Source organism: Perissodus microlepis, chromosome 8 (genome assembly GCF_051167445.1).
Source record: "Perissodus microlepis isolate ML-2025 ecotype Zambia chromosome 8, ASM5116744v1, whole genome shotgun sequence".
NCBI classification, from domain to species: Eukaryota; Metazoa; Chordata; class Actinopteri; order Cichliformes; family Cichlidae; genus Perissodus; species Perissodus microlepis.
In genome coordinates, this window is record NC_140468.1 from 4,804,722 (window position 1) to 4,827,303 (window position 22,582).

Below are 22,582 nucleotides of genomic sequence, written 5' to 3' on the forward strand. Positions count from 1 at the left end.
GGTTTCTGCAAGACTTAAAAATAAGAATTGAATCATCTGGGTTGGTTTCCACTGATCTTCAGACACTTCTGTGTAATCCGTCACCATGATTGGTGTCAACAGCTTGCACTCGGCGGGGCGCCTGCGCTCACGCTCTCTTTGCACCGTGCGATACGGCAGGGACTTCCGGATGATGGACCCGTTCCGGTATCCCAGAACCCCGCGCTCGCGTTCACTCAAACCCCTGGTATTCCCAGACCTGTTGGGCAAAGCTCAGGACGGACAGAACCACCCACAGGCCAGGAAGAGGAGGAAGGTACTTAAAACCATGCTGTTCATTTAAAATGATGTATTCTGCAGCACAAAAGAGATGAATCATTTTTCCATTTCATGCTCATGTCACAAGTGCTCAGTGCCATTCAAAGCCACACATCTGTTTACAGCCTAAACGTGCACTGTACACTCTCAGCAAATATCGGTAATAACTTTATTTGTCTTTCAAACATAGCAGATTTGAGAAAACACATTAAGGATGTGAAAATAGAGTACATGCACACACATGTTTAAGTAGAAGAAATGGTCTGAAAGTGGGAGTCGTTACAGTCAACCTATGAAATACATTTTAAGCAGTTGTTTGAAATCTGATTAATTCTGCAGCTGCAAAAGCTCAATTTAAAGTAAGAAAATGAAACATTTAAAGGGCCCCAATCAGCTGTTAGAGAGGTCGCTGGAATAAGGTCTCAGCAGGTATATTATATAAACAAGAGCTTGGCTATGTAGGGCTTCGCATGTAATTATACTTGATGGTCTAAGACCTCAATCCTAACCGTCAGTTCAGACAATTAGAATATATAACTTTTGTTCTATTAAACTGTTCTCAGAAAGAAATTTTTTACTCTAACTGGGGTTAATAACAATCTAAAATGAAGTCTAATTTTCTCAGAAAGTCGATGAAAGGAAGCCCAATCAGGGCCGGTAGACGAACACTGGCTAGTTTTTCTTAGCAGCCTTGCTGATTGTACATTTGGAGCACAGCAGCTTATTTAACTGTACCCAGATTGTTTGGAACTCACAGAAATCCTGAACTTTTGATGACAGTTTTGCACCTTGATGTCCAAAATTGGGCACGTGGGTACCCAGGAATGTATGTCTTTATTTATTATTTCAAGTATTTTTTCTGTTTTTCTCATGATATATGAGCTGGATGAAAAAATCCAGTTTATGAAAGCTGATAAAAGCCGAGCTAATTGTATATCTGAGGGGGTAAAACTTCGCTATAGCCTCTAAGATACTCCCATTGCACTCTTGACTGGTGTACTTACTTGTACCCTTGTGGTTTGTACCTTAATGGATGGATTAAAGGATGGACTGCATTTGGCCCAGGGATGCCTATTATTTTTTTAGATATATTTTTGTTCTTATTCATTCATAAACGTTCAGTTGCATACCACTTTTTTTTAGTCGTACAGACAGCTCAAACTGTACTAAAAGTTATCCAAATAGATATCAAGGATTTTATGCCTATTTCTATACGTCGCCTCCTGATATTGCACCTTTAAATCTAAAGCAAAGTGTTCAAATATGTACTTGAAATGGTAAGAAATGTGTGTGTGTCCTTTTTTTGCCCTGAGAAGGTCTGGCAATTACCCACAGAGTGTGTATATTTATGCAGATTGCACCTGTAGGGACAGAAACGGCCTTTTATTGTACCCCTATATCTGAGAGAGCATGTGTTTACTGTTTGATTTACCACCTGTGCTGCTTGTATACATGTGGAGTGCAGAGCGTTTGATGAAGGCGGCTGGATTTCTGCCAGACCCGACAGCACGTATAGCATGGCTCAGTACAGCGTGCCTCTTAATGCCATCACTCAAGGCTAATGGCTCTCATCTGTTGCCACTTGCTGATGTTGATGGAGCAAGTAGGTGAAGGTGACGAGCATCCATCTTTGTCTGAGTAAGCCTTCAGACTCAATGACTCTCAATACCGTCGATCCCTCAGGATTTACAATCAGGGGAAATACAAATAAAACATATTCTTCAGAAATAACTCACCAAATAGACTCAGCTGTGACACAGTTTCTGCACATGCAGCATGCAAATCAGAGCTATGCTGAAGTGGAGGCAAATGTAGAATATTACGCATACTTGAAGCTCCAGGCTGTTTTTGAAATTTCTTCAGATTTACTCACTAAAAGTTCCACAAGCGTGACCCTAAATGAAAAATCTTGGGATATTATAATGAAAAATACTTTAAAATCTCCTTTTCACCATACTACACTTATTCAGAACCAAATGAGAGGGTAGATAACAGCCTTATATGTTACTGAATAAGTTTTAAAAGCTCATCAGAAGTGAAATATTAATATGAAATACCTCTGATCCAGATCTTTGAGAAAAACAGAATCATTTTACTTTTTAATAAGAAAGTCAAAACCTGGCTCTATTACTGGCTAAGAACAAAACCAACAAAACTCTTTGTTGAGTGATTGAAACCTCTAATTTTTAGTATTTTGTAACCATGGGAATGACACATGCATGTCCCTTTGTTGTCAGCATTTTGAATCTTTTGAAAACAAGCAGTTTTCCTCAGTTGTACACGTGAACTTCTGCAGTCACATCACTGCACTTTTACTGCTTACAAATTCACTGTTAATATTTGATGTTGGTCGGATTTGTGCTACCGTAGCAGTTTGTCTCCTACTCGGGCATCCCAGGAAGATCTTCCCTGTCTGTCGTCATTATTAAAATGCATGAGCGCAGTTAAGTTTGAAACATAACTCGAGAGTTTTACAGCAGCAGGAGCAAAACAGACCTAAATCTGTAACGGTCTCCTCTGGGTGGTCATCAATATTCATGGTGCTCTGGAAGTATTTGTGATTAGGCCCAGTTTCAAAGCTGCGAATGAATCTGATTAGATCACTGAATCAAACACCATCATTAAGTCGGTTTAGGTTGAAAGTCTAAAACGCGAGTGACAACCAGCGGCTTAATATGTGTAATGAAACTGGTTTTAGTTTGAGGTTTCTTAAGAAGACGCGTGGTATTGATCCACGAGGAATTCAGAGATGAACTGCCCATAAGTGTCCTCTCCATCACCTCAGCCGGCACATCTGTCTTTCAGCTGCACTCACTGCCTTAAACGCTACAGCCCGATGGCCTCCTGCTGCCTCCTCTGACCCCGCTCCTCTGCAGCAGCCCGGCTGTGAAACGAAGCTGCTATGTGTCACGTTCAGCTGGCCAAGGCCGATGTCATTGAGGTGTGTGGGGAGCTGAAGGAGAAGTGTCTAATGGTCCTGACTGTCACTACAGATTTTGAGGAAACTAAAGCCAAATGTGCCGACTCTCAGATCAGAGAAGCAGCAGCTGACTGCATCCCTCATTAAAACCCATCTTTGCCTCTGTTTTTTGTTTTTATCTTGTGCTGATCATGATGATAATAAAAGTAAAAGACTGTGTTTGCTGTGAGGGGAAGTAATGACCTAAAATGATAAATGGTGCAAAGGATGTGGAGAATCAGCAAGCAAACGGATACAAAACACTTCTCTGGATTGTTTTCTCTACAATTTTTGCTTTGATTTATCACATTTATCAGGAAGGAAAGGGACCTAAATCCAGGCAATGTAAAATCAGGAAGAAACAGAAATTTTCAGGTAAACAGTTAGCAGGGGCGTCAAAGGTCTAACAAATTTGAGAAAACCTAGAAGCCTTTTTTGAGTAACACCAAGCTTTAATAACATTTCTCTATTTTAATGCGTACTCGCATACATTCACTAGATACCTAAAATGGATTAAATAAGACCTGTTAGGCTTAAAATTCCTGCCCTTATTTTAGGAGCCCATTAAAATAAGAAAGTAAGCTAATGAAAGTCTTCCTGAAGGAACTATGAATAAAGACTGTCTAGTAAATGGGAAGAGCTACACAGGTTGTGTATTTACACTGACTAATTGAAAAAAGGAGCAACAATAAAAGATAAAAGCAGAGACAGGAAGTAAAACTGATAACAGGGTAGAGGGAGCAGAATGAAAAATAAACATAACCACATTTCAAACCCATGACACATCCCCAGTGCAAATCAGAGGTGTGAGTCCCTGCTAGGGTACTGTTTGTCTGTGATTTTAGCTCATTGTTAGATGGTTGCTAGGCACCTTCATTATGCATAATGATGTATCATGATGAACACTTAGTGGATATAAATTAGATGTTTTGGGTCATACAGTTAAATTGATGCCATGCTTATATAAGGTGTTACAGGTGCGTAAATCCTACAAATGAGTCATTTTGGCCCATTGATAGTTGGTTACTTTATGTGATGATGTCATTACAGTTAAAATACCTGTACCTGTGCTCAACTCCTGTGTGTGTAGAAACAGTTTGCGTGTCACTTATTATGTGAGTAAATAAAATTATTTAGTCAAGAATTTTGTTTTTTACAACAATAAAAAAAATAAGAAAAATTGTAACCAGTAAACATTTGAAATATGTGCTTGTAATTTATTTGGGTTTATTGGATTTTATTTGTTCGCATTGCCTATGCTCCTCTTTCCCAACAAGTTTCATTATGTTGAGTTTGGTACAAACTCTTTCCAATAAAAAGACAAATTCCACTCATCACATTACAAATACTGAAGGCCTGGTTAGTTGCGGTGATCTAATGTCTTTGTTATGCTTTTTGCTAACAGATTGTAACTTAATTTTCCTCCATGTGGGTCGATGCATTTGTCTAAATTATTTATTGGCTGATTGATTTGCCCGTCCATTCATTGAAAGGCCTGGGTGCTTGGCGAATAATGGCTTTGTTACTGATGCAGTGGTGATGGTGGCTGACTGATTGGATGATCGATGGATTGTGTGGCTAAGAAAATGAGTAAAGCTCATGCAAAGGGAAGTTTGAGCAGCGTGAAAAGGGATGCCATTTCTCTGACTACAGTTTATTGAATAAAGCCAGCTTGCTTACTGCGCAGTTTTCACAGAAAACCACAATAAACCTGTGTTTTACCCGCACGCTGCATTATCTGATCAATTGTCCACCTGTACACTGCTAATATTTTTCCTAAATGTGATTTTCTTGTTTCCTCTACAGGCTCTCTACAACTCAATCAAAAACCAGAAGCTGCAGTGGACATTGTAAGTCTTTTTAAATTGACCTAATGTAAATATTATTATCTTAAGCTGTTTTTAATTCATTATGGTTTCCCATCTGTGGAGGACCAAATGTACCCAATTTTTTAAAAAAAAATAAAGAAATAAAGAAATTGGTTAATAAATCATTCAGTATTTCAGTATATTTGGAATTGATATGATTAAATTTACTGATGTACAATTTTTTTATAATTACCTATTTATTTATTGGTTGCCTCAAATGGGGAGCCAAGCTATCAGTGTTGTCTTCTGTGCAGATATAAATGCATGAAAGAATAATAAAATAATAAATAATATAAAAAAAATAATCATTTTTTAAAAACAAATGACCTTATTATTAACTTTATTATTGTGTTGATAATTGAATAAATTGAACATTCGTTTATTTATTTAAACTATTTTTAAAGATATCCTTTTAGCTTATATTTTTAATACAAAAATATAAATCAATATAAATCAATAATAATATTATCATGTATAATTTGTTTTGTTTATTGTTTCTGATACATGTAATGGCCTGTCATTTTTTTAGTAAGTCATTTATCTTTAAGCTAAATACTAATGAATAAATAAAGTAGAGTCTTATTTTTAACTCACATCTTCATTTCTTTTCTTATTTTGTTTACAAATAATCATTTATGTACTTGTTTATTTTTTCATATTGGCAGTTTTGGGCCCCCATACAGGGCCTCCAAAAAAAAAAAGAAACAAAGGAAATTCATAGATAAATAAATTTGGAGAAAATAATGGAAAGAGAGAAAATAATTACATTTAGAAAGTTACAAAAATATTTGTATTAATAAAATTGAAATGATAAAAACAAATGTGGAAAAAATCGAATTTAAAACACAAAATTAATATGAATTTATTCCATGTTTTTAAAATGAATTAACAACTTATTTTGTTTTTTTATTCTTTATTTATTGGCTTTTCCAATTTCGATTTTGGTAGTTTGAGTCTTCCATTCGTTCTGTGCTTTTTATTCTCACACACAGACTGGAGGGCAGGAAACAATACGGGATATTGATCAGCTTGTTTGCATCCTCAGTGATGACGCTAGTGTTGTTTGGCATGTGAAGGAAACATTAGTGTGTCAAGGGTTGCTATTCTGGATCACAGCTCCACGGCGCCTCAGAGATGCCAATTAAGTCGCCAGCTTTCCAAGCTTTGTTGCCATAGTTACGGCACCATGGATACGACTCCATAGCTACCACGATGCTCTTTCCTCCCTGCATTCTCTCGGCAGCAAACACACACAGTGACAGGCAGATAAAATGCACACATTAGTGTATGTATAGGCAGAAATCACATGTATGCTTGTGAACATGTTGCATTTTGGATGCATGAAAAGCAAAAGAAAAAAAATTCAAAAGAGAACGAGAACAAGGCAGCTCCATTTCAACGTCTCTTTACCTGCATCCTGTACAAAGGTGCGACCACAGCCTCCCACTACCTTTCCAAAAATAGCAGCTGCAGCGCTCCCGAAGCAGCCGAACAAAAGTGGTCAGAGGAGCAGATTGCGGAGGAGATCCGCAGAGAGGCAGGCAATCCAGTTCAAACATCTCCACTGACATATAGACAGCTATTTAAACACTGCCACCGCACAGGAGGCCTCGCTGGGATAGAAGAGATGTCATTTTTAGACACGTAAACACCACAGAGCGAAGGAGAATCCACCTCCAAACAAAAGCGGTTACAGATGAAGAGATTCAGCCCACAGAAGTCTGTTGTTCATTTTTAATGCTTTAGCCGGCAGAGATCTTTGCAATGGAATCTGCTTTGGAACTCTGACACTTAAGGACAAGACTCATCCGCCTTAATATTCAGGAATCTTTCTCAGAGCCTGGTTCATTGATTGGTAGCCTTCAAACTGCGGTTAAACTTAAAATTAACCAAATTTTAATTTATTTCACAGCTCTGAATCCATGTCATTGTAAGCTGGTGTGTCTGCATTGCTCTGCGGTCACAAATGCAACTGAGTTGTTCATGTTGAACTTGGGTCTAATAGATATTTAACAACTCTTCGTCAAAGGCAGGAAGAGGAGAAGCCTTCACAACAGACCGAGATTGTCAGCGCTATAAAAATGAAGAAAAAGCCACATGTCTGCACAGGAATACTAGCTGTCGCATTAGCATAATCAGCAAGCTGGATAGAATCACATTTACTTTCACTGAGCATTACCCTCATTCTAATCAGTATACTCTGTTTACATCACATATTAGGGCCAAACAGATGTGTTGCAGATGTTAAGGTCCATGTGGCTGTGTGCTTATTTACATTTCTGGGAACTCAAGCATTATACTTAAGGTGAGCTGAAGTCGCTGCAGTCTTGTCCTAAATGATAAAAGTGTCGCTGCTCAAAAATAAAAGAAAAATTGCCTTTTTAACCCTTGAATGCAAACAGAAGGAAGCGAAGCAAGAAACTTAATATTCATGGATCTTTTCTAAACGTTTGCAGCAATCTCCCTCTGCACCATCTGTGAATCTCTGTGCTCCTGCACAGACCTATCAATACATACAGAAGTTTACATCTACTCATAATGGACATGAATGCTGTTGCTAAGGGACATTTAGCCACATGTTACTGGGCCTCCACGTATATATTTGAGCCTGTGTAGATTAGACAAAATCAAAAATGAATTCAAACTCGTGCACCCAGTTCTTGTTTTTTTAAACTCTGCCATACAAGCACTCCAAGAAATCATTAAAAGCCCAAAACTACCATGACATTCATAATCATGGACTTGTGACCACAACTGCATAAGACGGGCATGAAATGACCTTTTCATATAAACATGGTCAGCATTTTTTAAACCAGGTGTGACAAGGAGCAACATCAAAAGCATGTTTTACTTGCTAATTCTTAAAAATAGTGACTAATATCATAAACTCATCAGGAAAGTGTTTCCTGAGGTCACTGATTGACAAAGCTGAGAGCCCCCTGCTGGCCATTAGAAAGAATGCAGGCTTAAAGCACACCATCACTAGCTTCACAATCAGACCATCTTTTGTGGAGAGTTTGTGGCTGGACCCGCAACAACACAAATAAAAATAACATAAATAACATCAAAGTTTCCCAACCTGCCATTCCTGGAAAGATTTGGAATTTCTGTTAACACATTTTTAGGATAAAACTAGCTCATGAGCCATGGGTGTGTCTGAATTAGGATTATATCCGATTATCTCTGTGCTTTTGATAAATGGACTGGTTCTTATATAGTGCTTTTCTACCTGTAAATATGCCTCATTTATATAAGCACGTTTCCCATGCTTTTTCTACCTAAGTGCTTTCTAACATTCACTCTCGGATGGATGCATCAGAGAGCAACTCGGGTTTAGTATCTTGCCCAAGGATACTTTGGCACACAGACCGGAGCAGCCAGGTATCGAACCACCAACCTTCCGATAAGCAGATGACCTCCTGAGCTACAGTGACACCTTTTAAAGCTGCTTACTGAGCTCACAGCGTAATGATCGAGCCCTGGGGGCAGAACCTTGTTCCTGTTTGTTCTTATACAGGCTGATTTGTGTGTTTGCAGTTCTTTTCTATATTTAGCTTGTTCCAGTATCGATTTACTAATTTACTCCCTTATTTTAAAATAAAACCCTTCTCTGCGCGTGATATTCACACTCTAAAACAAACCACTCGCTGCGATTATGTGAAATCTAGCGTCCCATCACAGGTGTGTGTTTGTGCTCTATTCTGTTTTTCTTTTCTTTTGCAATGGATGTTATTTCACACCCCCGCAGAGAGAGACGTGCACATGGCCACTCTCAGCGGTGCAGTTGGATGCACCCACATGTTCTTCACTCGCTCGCTCACAGATACAACACAGACGTATACACATGGTTCCTCATTCAGTAGCGGGGGTGGATGGAGAGCAGAGGGAGAGGCGGTGGGCATTGTGCTGTGAAAGGGAGACGCAACAAGTCGGAGATACGGGGGGAAGTGGATCCCTGGATAGAAAAGAATGGCAGGATAGTAGGATATAATGAGCCGGGAGAATGAAGCATGCTGTACATGAAGTGAGGCAGGGAGATGAGACCTTCCTGTTCTATTATTCCTTTTATTCTGTTAATCTCAGTTCTCCTATTTCCTCTCTGGCTCTAATCATCGTGTCTTATGTCTGTAGTCGTCACTGCTCACCTGCATACACCTGATGCTGTGATACTGAATGAAATATGTCTGTAATTCCAGGCGTCTTGTTTACTCTAACAGTTTAGGCTCAGAACCTGAGAAAGCCTTTGTCTCCTCCCGCTTTTTCCTTTTATACACTTTAAAAAAAGCTTCTCTTGCATGACAGTGAAGACGTTTTGGTAGTGGAATAAAACTTTTTAAAGGCCTTGAATTTGAATTGGGGAGTATAATACACTTTTATTAAATGCAAAAAGTAGTTTTATCTCCAACTCATTTCATGTATTTGTCCCATCTGGAGTGGGGAATACCTACCACTTAATTTTTTTATTTAAAAAAAATGTAAACAAGCTGTAAATGCAGACATCCACACACCAGGGGCACTGCAGGAAGGACTGCATGTGTTTATGTCTGTCAACGTCTGTTTGTCAAAGTAGAAAAGAATGAAGAGGCTACAAAAACTCATTTATAGTCAGTCCCATCTTTTCAAAATAAGACTTTGTCTGGGGGTATTGCACAGGTAATTTAAAGCCTGTGTGAATGAGGAAATGCTTTGCCGCCTATAAGAGTGTTTTTTATGAATTATTGTCCTTTTTCACTTGACTGTTTGGAGTGCTTTGGTACAGTGACTCATAGTCAGTGAAACACAGCAGATCTCTTTCCTTTTCCTTCCTTCCATTTCTAATTTCACGTCTTCCCTTTACCTCTGACTCCTCCTCCTTTTAGACTTTTTTCCCTTTGTTATAGTTTTTTATTTATTTTCCGTTTCTTGTCATCTCTTCATCTCTGTCTTTTGTTCTTTCCCTTTGTTTTTGTTTCTGTCTTCATTCATTCATCTTTCATGTTGCCCTTCTTTTGTCCTTCCTTTGCTGACCTCTGTTGTATTTTCCTTCTTAAATACAGTACGGCTGTATTTCCTTTTTTTCTTACCCTCTCTGTTCCTCACCTCCTCTCCTGGACTTCTTTTTCCTTCACTGTTATTACTATATTTGCTTTCATACATTTTCTTTGTTTCCTTAAATTTTCCATTCTTCGCCAGAATTCCTCTTCTTGTCATCTTTTTACCTTCTGTTGTGTTTCTTTCCTTTCATCTCTGCCCTCAGCCCTATCCTTTGTCTCCCGTTTTCCCTTTCATCTTTTCCTCTCCTCTCTTCTTTCTCACCTCCTTTCTCACTCATGTTAAATGTTCTGCCATCTGAGAACGATCAGCTTTGTCTTTTCTCCCCCCTCCGTCTCTGTCACTCCTCTATCTTTCTCCTCCACTCATCCACCCCCCTCCACCTCTCTCTCTCCATCTCTCCACTTTGTCTCTGTGTGGAGACGGATTCAGGCAGGCCAGCAGTTACCAGGCAACAGGCTACATGCTCATTGGCTCCGTCTCTGCTTCTCTTTCTCTCTCCGGCTCCTGCATGGGGTTAACTGCTGTTATGTACTGTTGGTTACTCATAGCGTGGTCTCGGGGGGGTTCGGCACACAGCCATTTTCTATTTTCAGGCTGAACTTTTGCATGGGTGCCGCCTGGTGAGGTAACAAGTGGAATTGCCATATTACCTTGCTGGGTGGATGCAGAGAGGCTCACTGCTGCAGCCTAAAGCATCTATCATCTCTTTAATGTGACAAATCCACTTAAAAACACCAAAAGATGCATGCAGTGCATTGTCAAGGATTATTTAGAAGAAAATGGGATTATCGCTGCTGTAGCAACATGCATTGTTGGGTTTGTTTACAAACTGAATATTTAGAAAATAGTAATTGTCTGTAATGAACAACGATAAACAAAAACAACAACAACAACAAAAGTGAATATGACCATAAAAAGTTATAGTTTTTTTCATACTGGCAAAAAATATTCTAACCTGTCAAATGAGGAATTAAAAATAGGAAAATTCAAAATAAATTGTATTAGAATTAGAAACAAATGACACACAAGACGAGAGGCAAACTGCAGGAATTCTGTTCAAAATAAAATAAAATGTGTATATAAAAATATTTTTAAAAAGAAAATAAAATTATTGTTTTTGTTTAAAAAAGGGTTGAATTACATTTTTTAAGTATTTTATTTGGATAAATTCTAGCCCTTTTTGAATAAAAATGTTTTTAAAAAAAATATAGGAAAGACGATATAGACTATATACTATTTGTTTAACTGAAACAAAAGTAAATACAAACATAAATACAATATGTTTAAAAGAAAAGAGGTATACATGAAAAAAGTAGATTAGAAAATAAAATGAAACAGAAAAATGTCTTAAAGCAGTAAAAGAAAACCAAATAACACATTTTAAAAAAGGTTGGTGGGTAGTAAACAGACCTGATCTTTTTGGGTGAAGAGTTCAGTTGTTAATCAGACTGAGACTCTTTTTTTCTGGGAAGTTCAGCGCTCAGAAACACATTTCACATGAGGGTAGTTAGAAAGAAATGAAGCTGCAGTCGACGACTCAGCAGCTTCTCAGGTTTCTCATTTACAGAGATGGCTCCTCAAGGCCTGTTCCTAATGAGCGATGTGCACCCTGCACCAAAACTTCAAATCCACCAAAAACACTCCGAGCCCATAAACTCATTTTAATAAAGGGTGGAGTAAGCCTGGTGTTTGATATAACACTCTGAGACAACACAGTGCTTCCAGTTTTACAATAAATTTGGTCTACGTTTGAGGTGTTTCTAAAGGTTTGGATGAAAATTATTATTAAATAATAATAATTATTAAAACTTCATTAAAGCAACATGAGCAGTTAAATGAAAAGACGGGTTATTTATATGGAAAATGGTTCCAATTTAAATGTGTGCTTGAGATATTATAAGCTGTCCATTTGGGAATGACGGCCATGGGAAAATGTTCTGCATAAAAGTGCCGCTAGAAAAGTCGTTGTTACTGATGTAACCCCAGTTCTATGAGTATGTGTATACCCCAATGGGCTTCAGTGAGTTCTGTAGGGCAGCAAGAGGCAAGAGACCCTTTGCTTTCATCCTTGGCAATAATAAACATATAGTAATGTGGACTAGAGTAATATGGACCAAACCTCTAACTGAAAACGATTAAAGTAGTAACAGCAGTAGGAGGTCAAGCAGCAGAATCAATGTCTGACAAACGAGGCTGGTAGCGCCAAAACCTGCAGCTCAGGCTGGTTCCTGTAGGAAGTCTCTATAGACTCCAGTGTTAAAGAGCCCAAATTTACAGCAGAAATAAATATGTTTACAAGCCTGGCATTTGTTATAATTGTCATATTTTATTAGAACTTTAATAGGATTTTGTACTTTGTATTATTACAACCGTAACGGACAAGACCGGGGGGAAAAGGAAAAAGTGAGGGGCGGCGGCATGGTGCAGACGACCCACAGCTGCCGTCAGCACAGCCCCTCAGTGTTTAACTAGTTCATCGAATAATCTGAAACTCTTTAGAAAGAGTTTATTAATGTCATTTTCTCAGAGAAAGTGGTTTGTGAATCCCGAAGAAAAAGTAACACATCATCCAAATATAGATTTATTATTACTTATCTACGTTCTTGCATTTTATGCTAACAGTGAAGGGGAGAATGGCCATCTCTGCCTGGTGCCCCTTTGAAGACAGAAGCTGGAGGATGTTCTGCATCTAGAGACAATATTGTAGTTTCAGTGTTTTTACTACATGAATAGTCTATCAGATTAAGTAATCTAGGTGTACTTGTTGATAAGTGCCTACCTTTTATGAAACCGGTTTGGTCAGGATGTATTATGAGGGGGGTTATGTCTCTAATCTCTTTGAGAGTGCTGTCCAGACTCTTTTAAGGTCAACGTTAATAAAGGGTTTGGGCGATAGCTGGTGGGAAATACAGGGTCTTTGCCTGGTTTTAGCAGGAGACTAGTGTTGGCAGAATTCATATTTGGTGGTAGTCCGCCATGTTCCTTGATTTCCTGCGATGTTCTTCAGAATACTGCTACCAGAATTGTCCAGAATAGACCTCTGCTAGAAATCCATCTGCACCTGGAGCCTTATTATTGGGCATACTTTTCAGGGCTTCCTGGAGTTCACCTGATGTCAGCAGTGAATCCAATGCTAGTGTTTGATCTGATGATTTCAGAAGCGTTATGTTGTCAAGAAAGTGATCGATTTCGTTTTTAGATGGGTTTATCTCTGGTGAATATAAAGATTTGTAAATGTCCCTGAAAGTTCTGTTTATTGTTTCAGGGTCATATTGTTACAGTCTGGCTGAAGCTGACTATGTGGAGCGAGAAGGAGGACCCAAGTGCAGACACGCAAAAGGAAACTTTGATTTAACTAAGTACGAGCTGCTTATTTAAGGCTGGTTGAACAATACAAAAATAAAAGGGCAAAGGCGAAACTAAACAATAACCTAGACTGGGTGAACTAAGATTAAACATGGAAAAATAACCTTAACGTGAACATCTGGCATGGATACATGAAAAACCCAGAAACATGACATGAACATGAATGAATGAAAACACACAGACTAAATACACACAGGAGGTGATCAGGGGAAGTGGAAACACACGGGGAAGCAGCTGACTGGAATGAACATAATGACGCCACAGGGGAAGTGAAACTAAACACAATGAACATGGGACATCAGACCTCTTCAAAATAAAACAGGAAACATAACGGGACGCAGACATGGCATCGCGAATCTGATGACATATGAAAGGTGAGGGAGACCTAAACACGGGGATCGTGCTTTGTCACGGGTAATAAACAATGATCTATAACAGGGCAACCCAGGCAAAATAAAACAAGCTTAAGATAACTAAGACTTAAACATAAACAATGAATATCAAAATATAAGAAAGCTCAAAGCACTGGGTTAAACGACCCAGGACCGTGACACATATACTGTTTTCCCAGACCCAGTTTAAGTCTTTATTTAATCTTTCTTTAGTTTTAACTGGTTAGCTAGAAATTTCATTTAAGTCTAGTGTTGCTTTACGTATTTTGCGACAACACGTATGCTTCTTCTAAGGATTTGATGATTTCTTTTCATTCCTGAATATATTTGTTTTCTCTTTTCTTTTTTATGATGTGAATGAAATTATTTTACCTCTCATCACTGCTTTCCCTGCTTCCCAGAGAACAGATGCTCATGATCCAGGCAGTCTAAATATAAAACCCACTCTTCTTAAAAATATTTAATAAAACCTTCATCTTTAAATCTCTAGTTTTTACTTGGTGACCTCTTTATTTATTTGAATTAAAGACACAGGAGCATGATCTCTGACAGCTATAGGGTTTATCTCAGTGCCTGAAGTGTCACTCAGCAGTGAGCTGCTGACTAGGAAATAATCAAGACGAGAGTAGAAAGTATATTCCTTACGGTGAAGGGTGAAGGAAGCGCCATGCGTCTCAAAGTCCAAAATCGCACACGTACTGTTTAATTATATTTGTGGATTGCCAACAGAGCTGAGTTCCTGCTGTCCATTTCTTCATTTAGTCCAAAATTGAGGTCGCCCCTGAGAACAAATGAGCAACCTTGGTATTCAGAGAGTGCACTAAAAAAAGCGTGGAAGAACGAGGAGTCGTGAACATTTGGGCCATATACACTGACAGAACAGAACTTTTTGCTACCTATAAATGATGTAACTACTAGAAATCTACCCTGTGATTGTAAAATGAGCATTTTATGTATTAAAATTGCTCCTCCCCTTTGCCTGGGGTTATAGCAGGCTGAGAGCGCATGAGAAAACTCAGGTGTTTTAAGTTCATCTGTAGCTGTGACAGGTCTATGAGTCTCTTGTAATAAAATAATATCTGCCTGTAGTCACATGGAGCCAGCACCATGCACATTCCATGTGATAAACCTTAGTGTGCCCATAGTTGTGTGTGTGTAGCTAATGTTGAGCGCTGTGTGTGAATGAGAAAAAACACACTTCCATTGGGTGTAAGAAAGTGTGTGGTGAGAGTTTCCATAAAAGTGCAAATACATAGATCTGAGTGGTGCTTAGTGTTGTGTGATCACATGTGTGCACATTAACTTATATGAGCAATATTATTATATGTGCACACCTGTGTGTGTGTGTGTGTGAGGCTGTAGTGCGTATCTGCGTGATCGTGCCGTGCAGATGAAATAATGATTGTGTAATGACAGAGGGTGCAGAAGCAGTAAAAAAGAAAGAAAACTAATTGGAAAGGGGTTGTGGGTGAGAGGGAGTGCAAAGATAACAAACAGCCCACGGTCTTAGAGGAAAGTTGTGTGTGACTTAGTAGGAAAACAGCTGATCTGTGCAGCGAGAGGAGGGAGAAAAACATGCAAAGGGACACGAGGGAGGGATGAAAGAGAAAACCCAACATATCTAACAGTTTTATAGCAGTTATCTAACAAGAAATATGGCTGCTGTGTGACAGAGATCAGTCCAAGAAGTCTGAATTCTCATTTTAATGAGTGAATCTATGTAGTTTTTTTGGTCTGTGACAAAAATACCAGATATTTCTTCCCTCTTTGTTTTACAGTTCATGGATGCAATTTGAAAAGCAAGCTAATTAGCTCCAACTTCAGCTTGGCAGCAGGTAAAATGCTGATGCTGAGACTTGAAGTTGCTGACATCAGTGAGTGACACCACTATGGTCATCTTTTATATACAGTTTGAAAAAGAAGAAGAAGGATGATACAACTGGAATTTTATTTTTAGTAACAGAAAAATTGTTCTCAGACTTGTATAGCAAGGAAACTTCAGTTTCTTAACGTAATTATTTGTTAAATATTTTGCACTAAAATTAATTTTTAACTGATTGAAAAAAAATCTGTTATTTAAGGGTGTTTTCAGCCAAACAATAGGGTGATATGAATAATACTAAACAGCAAAAACTGAATGAAAATCTTTTTTTTCAAGAACAAGGATGCAGTCTTTCAGAGATTAAGTGTAAAAAAATCTTTGATGCTCAATCTTGAATTTGAATGATTTTGCAGCTTGATGAGATTTTTACATTTTCAAAACAGAATAAGGGTTTATGCTTTCTTAGCTTATTGAGGAGGCTTTAAAGCCTCAGCGTTTTGTAGCATCCTCTGTGTGATGTGTCGGCATCTCTGAGAGCAGCTGTCCCTCTGGGTGAAGATGCCCCTGTTTTTCACCTCAAAGCAGGAGCAAGATAGATGGTGTCACTCTTTTCCTGTGGTATTTTTTGATCAAGGAGAGTGGACTTCTGTTCTGAGGAGAACAGGAGCACAGTGAGAACGGCGAGAGGAAAACACACAATTAAAGCTTTGAAGAAAACTTTGTTCGCTCTGGTTTCCCCCAGCGAGATGATGCTTTGTAAATGTCTTGAAGAGCAGAAGCTGTGCCAAGACACCAGCAGCGGACAGCGATATTACTCATGTGTACGTGTGTGAAATCTCCGGACCTCATGTCCTGTGCTGAGTGTGAGGCAAATGGACAGGATGCATGATGATGTGTTTATTCGCAATGCTAATGAGACATGACACATAAGTGTTGATCACCATGGAGTCTGAACTGTTTTTTTTCCTCCTCATAGGGATGAGGAAGAACTGCGGAAGTCGTTTTCGGAGCTCGGGGACAGCCTGTGTGACTCCAACTCCTCCAGATCGATGAAGAGGGTAGGCAGCAGCGGGAAGCCCCTGTCGGATGAGTTGCAGCCCACCGGAATGCTGCTGTACAAGAACGGATTCCTGGTTCGCAAAGTCCACGCCGACTCAGACGGAAAGAGAAGTACGAGTTGCAAAGTTCAGATTTACACAATGTTTTGAAACATTTGGCTGCTGCCCAGAGCATCATAGGTGAAACTGTAGGTCATGTCATGTAGAGTGTTTGTACTCCAAAGTGAGATGGTTTTTCTTCAACGGCACAGACTAACACATGCTGAGGATTTGGGATTTTAATGCTTTAATTCCAAGAAAAACAACCATCATTAAATGTCACATTAATCACTCAAATGTCTTTAAAATAAGCTTTATTATTCAACAGGCTGGTATTTGAATTTAAAACAATGAATTGATCTGAGGAAATACAGAAAGCAAAGACCTCCGTTATTCGCTTCATTAATGAGTCACAATCAGATGAAATCATTTGCACATATTCACAGGTTAACTATGTGTTATTCATCAGGTGGATTTGTTTCTTTTTATGAATATATATACATAAAAAGTAACCAATATTGACCTCCGTTTAAGTGCGATTTCCCCCAAAAGCATGTACTTTGCTGCTCGTCGTTGGTGCTGGTGCCTTGATGCACCAGGTTCCACATTAGATAGGTTTTCACTCCAAAACCAGTTGGTTAGGTTTAGGCTCTCCCTGTAGGGAAGAGTGTGAACATGAGAATTAGGGTGTGCTTTGTCCAGTGCAAGCGTCCTCCCCCTGGACAGACACAAGTCTTTTTGTACCTTACTGAGTTGAATGAGCCTGCTCCTGAAAACACTCAGTTTGATGACAATTTACTGCATACATTAAAACATCTAAGCTTCCTCAAAAAGTAGAGTCTGCTACATTTTCAGTGCAGGGATCTGGCAGATCTTAGTGGCAGATTTTCGGAGGCATATCTCTTTAATATAGGCTACGTTTCAGGAGGAGGTTGTTATTACTGCACCACTCAAAACCAGTGGAGTTCACCAGTTTCCAGTCTCCTCACCCCTGTTGACACACCCCACAGAGTCTGAGAATATCCGCGAGTGATGCAGATGTCTGTCAGATCACAGTTGTCAGTGATCCGGCAGGTCATGGCTGTGTCCACCTGCACCTGATATTGGTTAGGTCTAGGCACTAAAACATGTCAACATATCAGCAGTTTGCACCTTTGCCTCAGCAGGAGGTTTTTATGTTTACCTGGGTTTTCTCCTGGATCTCTGCTTACTCCCACCATTTAATAATATGCTAGCGTAATGCCACCTATGTCAGCCCTGAGCACTCAGTCAGTCACCTTCTGGTTAAATAAAGGTTAAAAATATTTAAAACTAGATAAATAAGTCAAATCAAATATGGGTGGGCCCTCAAAACACAAATCAAATACATATGAGATGAGGTAGGACTGGGGCCTCTCACTACAGTCAAAAACACCAAAAGTACAATATAATATATAAATTATACACCAGATTTAGTTGAGGGAAATCACAGATTAGTGATTAGAGTGCATTACTTTCAGCTAAGTGTGGGTAATGTGGGGTGGCTGGAGCTGTGGTTCAATCCCAGGCTGCTCCAGTCTGCGTGCCAAGTATCCTTTGGCTCGCAGACTGGATAATAACCCCTGATGGATGCTCTCCGATGAATCCATCAGAGTGTCAATGTGTGTGAATGTTAGATAGAAATCACCAAGTAAGAAAAGGCATGGAAAAACGGGCTTGCATGAATGGGTGTGAATGAGGCGTGTTGCATGAAGCACTTTGTAGCACGCAGTCATAAAGATGTTTATGAGAGTGGCACAAACAAGATTTTCAAATAGACCAGATGAATGTGAGACTGATAACTGTGATGTTCTGGCAGGGAAGTCTGTGTGTTGGATTTAATTATGCGGACAGCCACTACAACACAGATAGCAACAAGTGTGCCCCAGACTGGCAGTTTTCTGTGCTGTGTGTTCACAGTATAAGGGTCGAATGTTAGGTGTGTCAGCTCTCCCCAAAAGTAACTCGAGTCGAGCCCACCTCGTGACCTTTAGGCCACACCTAGCCCAAACAACGAAACGAAATCAAGTGCCATAAGTGGCCCAGATTATACCCTAATGTGTGGACTATCTGGGAACAGACGACACTGGGTTACATGTGCAGTTTTGATTGAAGGTTTCCTGGATGCACCTCTGACTTAGTGATGCAAAGCTAAGAGCACGATGTAACTTTGTATCCATGACTGGAAGTCTGTAATTAACATTTAATGTTTTCTGCTCCTCGCAGCACCAAGAGGGAAGAGAGGGTGGAAGACTTTCTATGCCATCCTTAAAGGGCTAATCCTCTACCTGCAAAAAGTAAGTTTCTCACAGTAGACATATGTTTAGTTATAAAAACTAACTAACTAAATAAATAAATAAAATCTAAAGGGCTGAGTGAGAAACAATTTGCAACAGCCACTGTTTGATATTCATTATTCAACCTTTTAAAAAACGGTTGACTGCATCTCCATAAACATCCTGTCTTGCTTTCATGCCAGCAGCAGATTTTTAACAGAAGGCAGATCTTTATCCCTGCGGTGAACGTCTCTTTAGAAACCAAACAACAACAAAAAAGTTCTGCACCAAATGTTACCTGCCTGCTTGCCTGCAAACGAGCTCTTAAGATGATTTATTGATTTATTTAAGCAAAATATCAGCAATGAAAAAAGCAGCAGCTTTGCACTGACAGCTCAAGAAGCAATCTGTCCTTTAGAGTCACGTTTTGGTGCCTACTTCCTGTTTACACGAATACATGTTGCTGTGACATAATGTCCTCGTGCAGGCCGGGCCTTGGCACCGTGCAGAGGACCCATACGGAGCGGCGGTGGGCCTGGGTAACCTCTGCCAACATAACAGGCCACTGCTGCTCCAAATTCCCCCTGAATGCCGAGAAAAATGTGCCTGTAGGGATGCTGTGGCTCTGTTGTCTAAAATAATAACTGAACTTTATTTTTACGGAGGTTTTTTCACTAAGGTCTTCAAGGTTAATTCAAGGCTCATGATTCTTGTGGTGTGTGTTGTCAACACAAGTTCTGTGTACGGGTTTACAGTGACCTTTGACCTCTCCTTCAAGATCAATAGATTAATTTTAAGGTCAAAGTGATAATAATGCTTTATAGAGCTATTCAAAACCACGTTTCTTATTTTTTTAGACAATAACATAAACTTGTAATTAAACACTTTTTTGACATGTGACTAATTATGCTATATGCAGAGCTATCAATTATGTTTTCATGCCATTGTTATAGAACTAAAAGTGCGGAAATATTTACTTTTTATAAAGGTCACATATGTGATGTGGAGGAATAATATCCGTTAGCACGTTTAGGCCTAGGGCGGTGCGGTGGTTCAAACCCACAGCAAGAAGATTTCAGGCTCAAATCCAGCAGCCAGGTATTGAGTTTGTGTGTTCTCCTAGAAACATGGATGTTAGGTTAACTGGTGGGTAAATGTTGGCTGTAGGGGTGAATGTGAGCATAAGTAAATACAATAACATCTAATAAACCTTTGTGAGATCAGCTTTATCAAATAAAAACTTAATGGAGAACGTGACACTTTGTCAGTATATTTTGGTTATTGATTACCCTGTGATTTGTAAACGTATGCATTCAAATCAAAATAATTTATTTGGATGTTTTTAAGTTAAATTAAATTGTTTCAGACTTTGTCGTGGTAAAAAAAATCTTCCACTAGTGCTTCAGTTTAGATATGAGAACTGTCAAAACTCAAGCCTTTAAAGTTAGCTGAGGTATGAGTCAAGTAATATTAAAAAAATAAATAATTTTTATAAAATTAAAATAATTTTAGAAGTTTATGTCCACAGCTTTGTTCTTCCTTAATGAAAACGTATACGTCTGTCATGAAACCAAAATATCTTCAACTCAAATAAGGTATCAAATCTATATTTTATATTTTTATTCTTACTGTTGAACGATTTTTTTATAATTAACTAAAACTAAACTTAAAAAAGTAAAACTAAAAGTTAAAACACATATTGTTTACCAGAAGAAAAAAGAAAAGAAAACTAGACCTTTAAAGAAAATCAAAACTAAATCGAATGATGATTGTGTACATGCAAAACTAACCATAATAAAATAAAAATATGTAGGAAATAACTATTTTAAGTATTAATAATAATAATAAGGTCAATACAACCTGAGGAGGCACTGATCTCTGCATAGCTGCGACAAACAACAAGAAACTAATTAAAACTAGACTAAAAATTCAAAATTTAAAAAAAAAACCCTGATGAGAGACGCCTACAGAGCTCACATTCAGAGCAATATCAGTTGCTTCATGTAAATGTGTATAAGCGTCACCCACTCCTCCAATAAAATATGATCATAGTCAGCATCTTTAATGAGCGTTTGCACCGCAACACACCATTCTCCTTTATACCTGTCGTTCCAGGGGGAGTACAGGCCCGATAAGCAGCTCTCTGATGAGGACCTGAAGAACGCCGTGTCCATCCATCACTCTCTGGCAATGAAAGCTTCAGACTACAGCAAGAGACCCAACGTGTTTTACCTGCGGACGGCAGACTGGAGGGTGTATCTCTTCCAAGCGCCGTGAGTCTCTTTATGCTCTTCTCGCTGAGCTTGAACAAACGCACACACTGTACGATTTATAGCTCCCATGCTGAGCAGCATGGACAGCTGTGCAACATCTGCAGCAGAGCAGAAAATTCAGACAGCTAAAAAAAAAGAACAAATAAGAAACACCCATGTTTTATTCCACTCTTCTCTTAGTGCTGACTTGTAGTCTCTGGCCATGTTAAACTGAACAGTCAAAAGTATGTGGACACCCCTGTTTTTAACTACATGAGCCCACATGAACAGACACTGGTGGATGTTGGGGTGGTGGAGGTTGGGGTGGTGGAGGGGTTGAATCTGCAGGAAGCGATGCAAGCAAAGAGCTGCGCTGATATTCCAGAGGGGGGAGGAGGTTTGGTATGTGACACAGCACAGCTCAAGCTGCAAGCCTGAACTTGCTTTCAGCCTTTGTTCTGTTTCACTTCATGTCACGTGGAAAACTGAACTGCATAAAGTCATGAACTTACATGCTTAATTCTGGAGTCTATTCCAGCTACCATAGTGCGAGAGGTGGCGCAAACCCAGCACAGTGAAGATAAGTGCCAATCGAAAACAATACATAAATGGTAAAAAGGCTATAAAACATGATTAAAAGGAAACTCAAATGCAGTATCACATAAAATAGAAGTCTGTAAAGGTGTGTTTTATGAGGCAAATCATTCTTCAAGCCTTTGCTCCTCAGGTAGGTCCTTTTAAAGCCGGGGACCCTGATTACACCCTTGCCCAGCCTTTTGGAACAGACAGAAAGATCCACCTGAAGAATAAGGCTGTGCACTGGCTTATAAGGAGTCAACATTTCTGCTCTGACCCAGATGCACTTTAAAATTAATCAGTAAAATCCAACCATCCTACAAAACCAAAGCCGGGATTTGGGGTTATTGAACCGATGGCATGAGTAGAGGATGTTTCGGTTCACAATACTATGGTGTCCACATATTTCTGGCCATATAGTGCTGCTGATAACAGCTGAATGTCCACCCTCAGCAGCACTCATGTGCTTACAGATTAGTGATACATGGAGAGGATGCGCGATGAAGGTGAAGGTGTGTGTCTGTATGTGTGTGTCTTAGCAGGATCCAGGAAGTGGCACATGATTGGCCACATGTTTCAGGCCCCAGGAGGACCGGCTCTGTGCTCCAGTTGCAGCTTGCATTTG

The 22,582-nt window shown here is 39.2% G+C and overlaps 1 protein-coding gene across 2 annotated transcripts in view; it reads left to right on the forward strand.

Moving 5' to 3' along the window:
* LOC146381189 (uncharacterized) overlaps positions 1 to 22,582 on the forward strand; it is a 96,986-nt gene that overhangs the window by 66,528 nt on the left and 7,876 nt on the right. For both annotated transcript variants that reach the window (XM_084937106.1, XM_084937107.1), the window contains exons 11-14: positions 5,063 to 5,106; positions 16,715 to 16,908; positions 19,080 to 19,150; positions 21,245 to 21,402. In XM_084937106.1, coding sequence (XP_084793232.1) covers positions 5,063 to 5,106; positions 16,715 to 16,908; positions 19,080 to 19,150; positions 21,245 to 21,402 — 467 coding nt within the window. The remainder of the gene's footprint in view (positions 1 to 5,062; positions 5,107 to 16,714; positions 16,909 to 19,079; positions 19,151 to 21,244; positions 21,403 to 22,582) is intronic.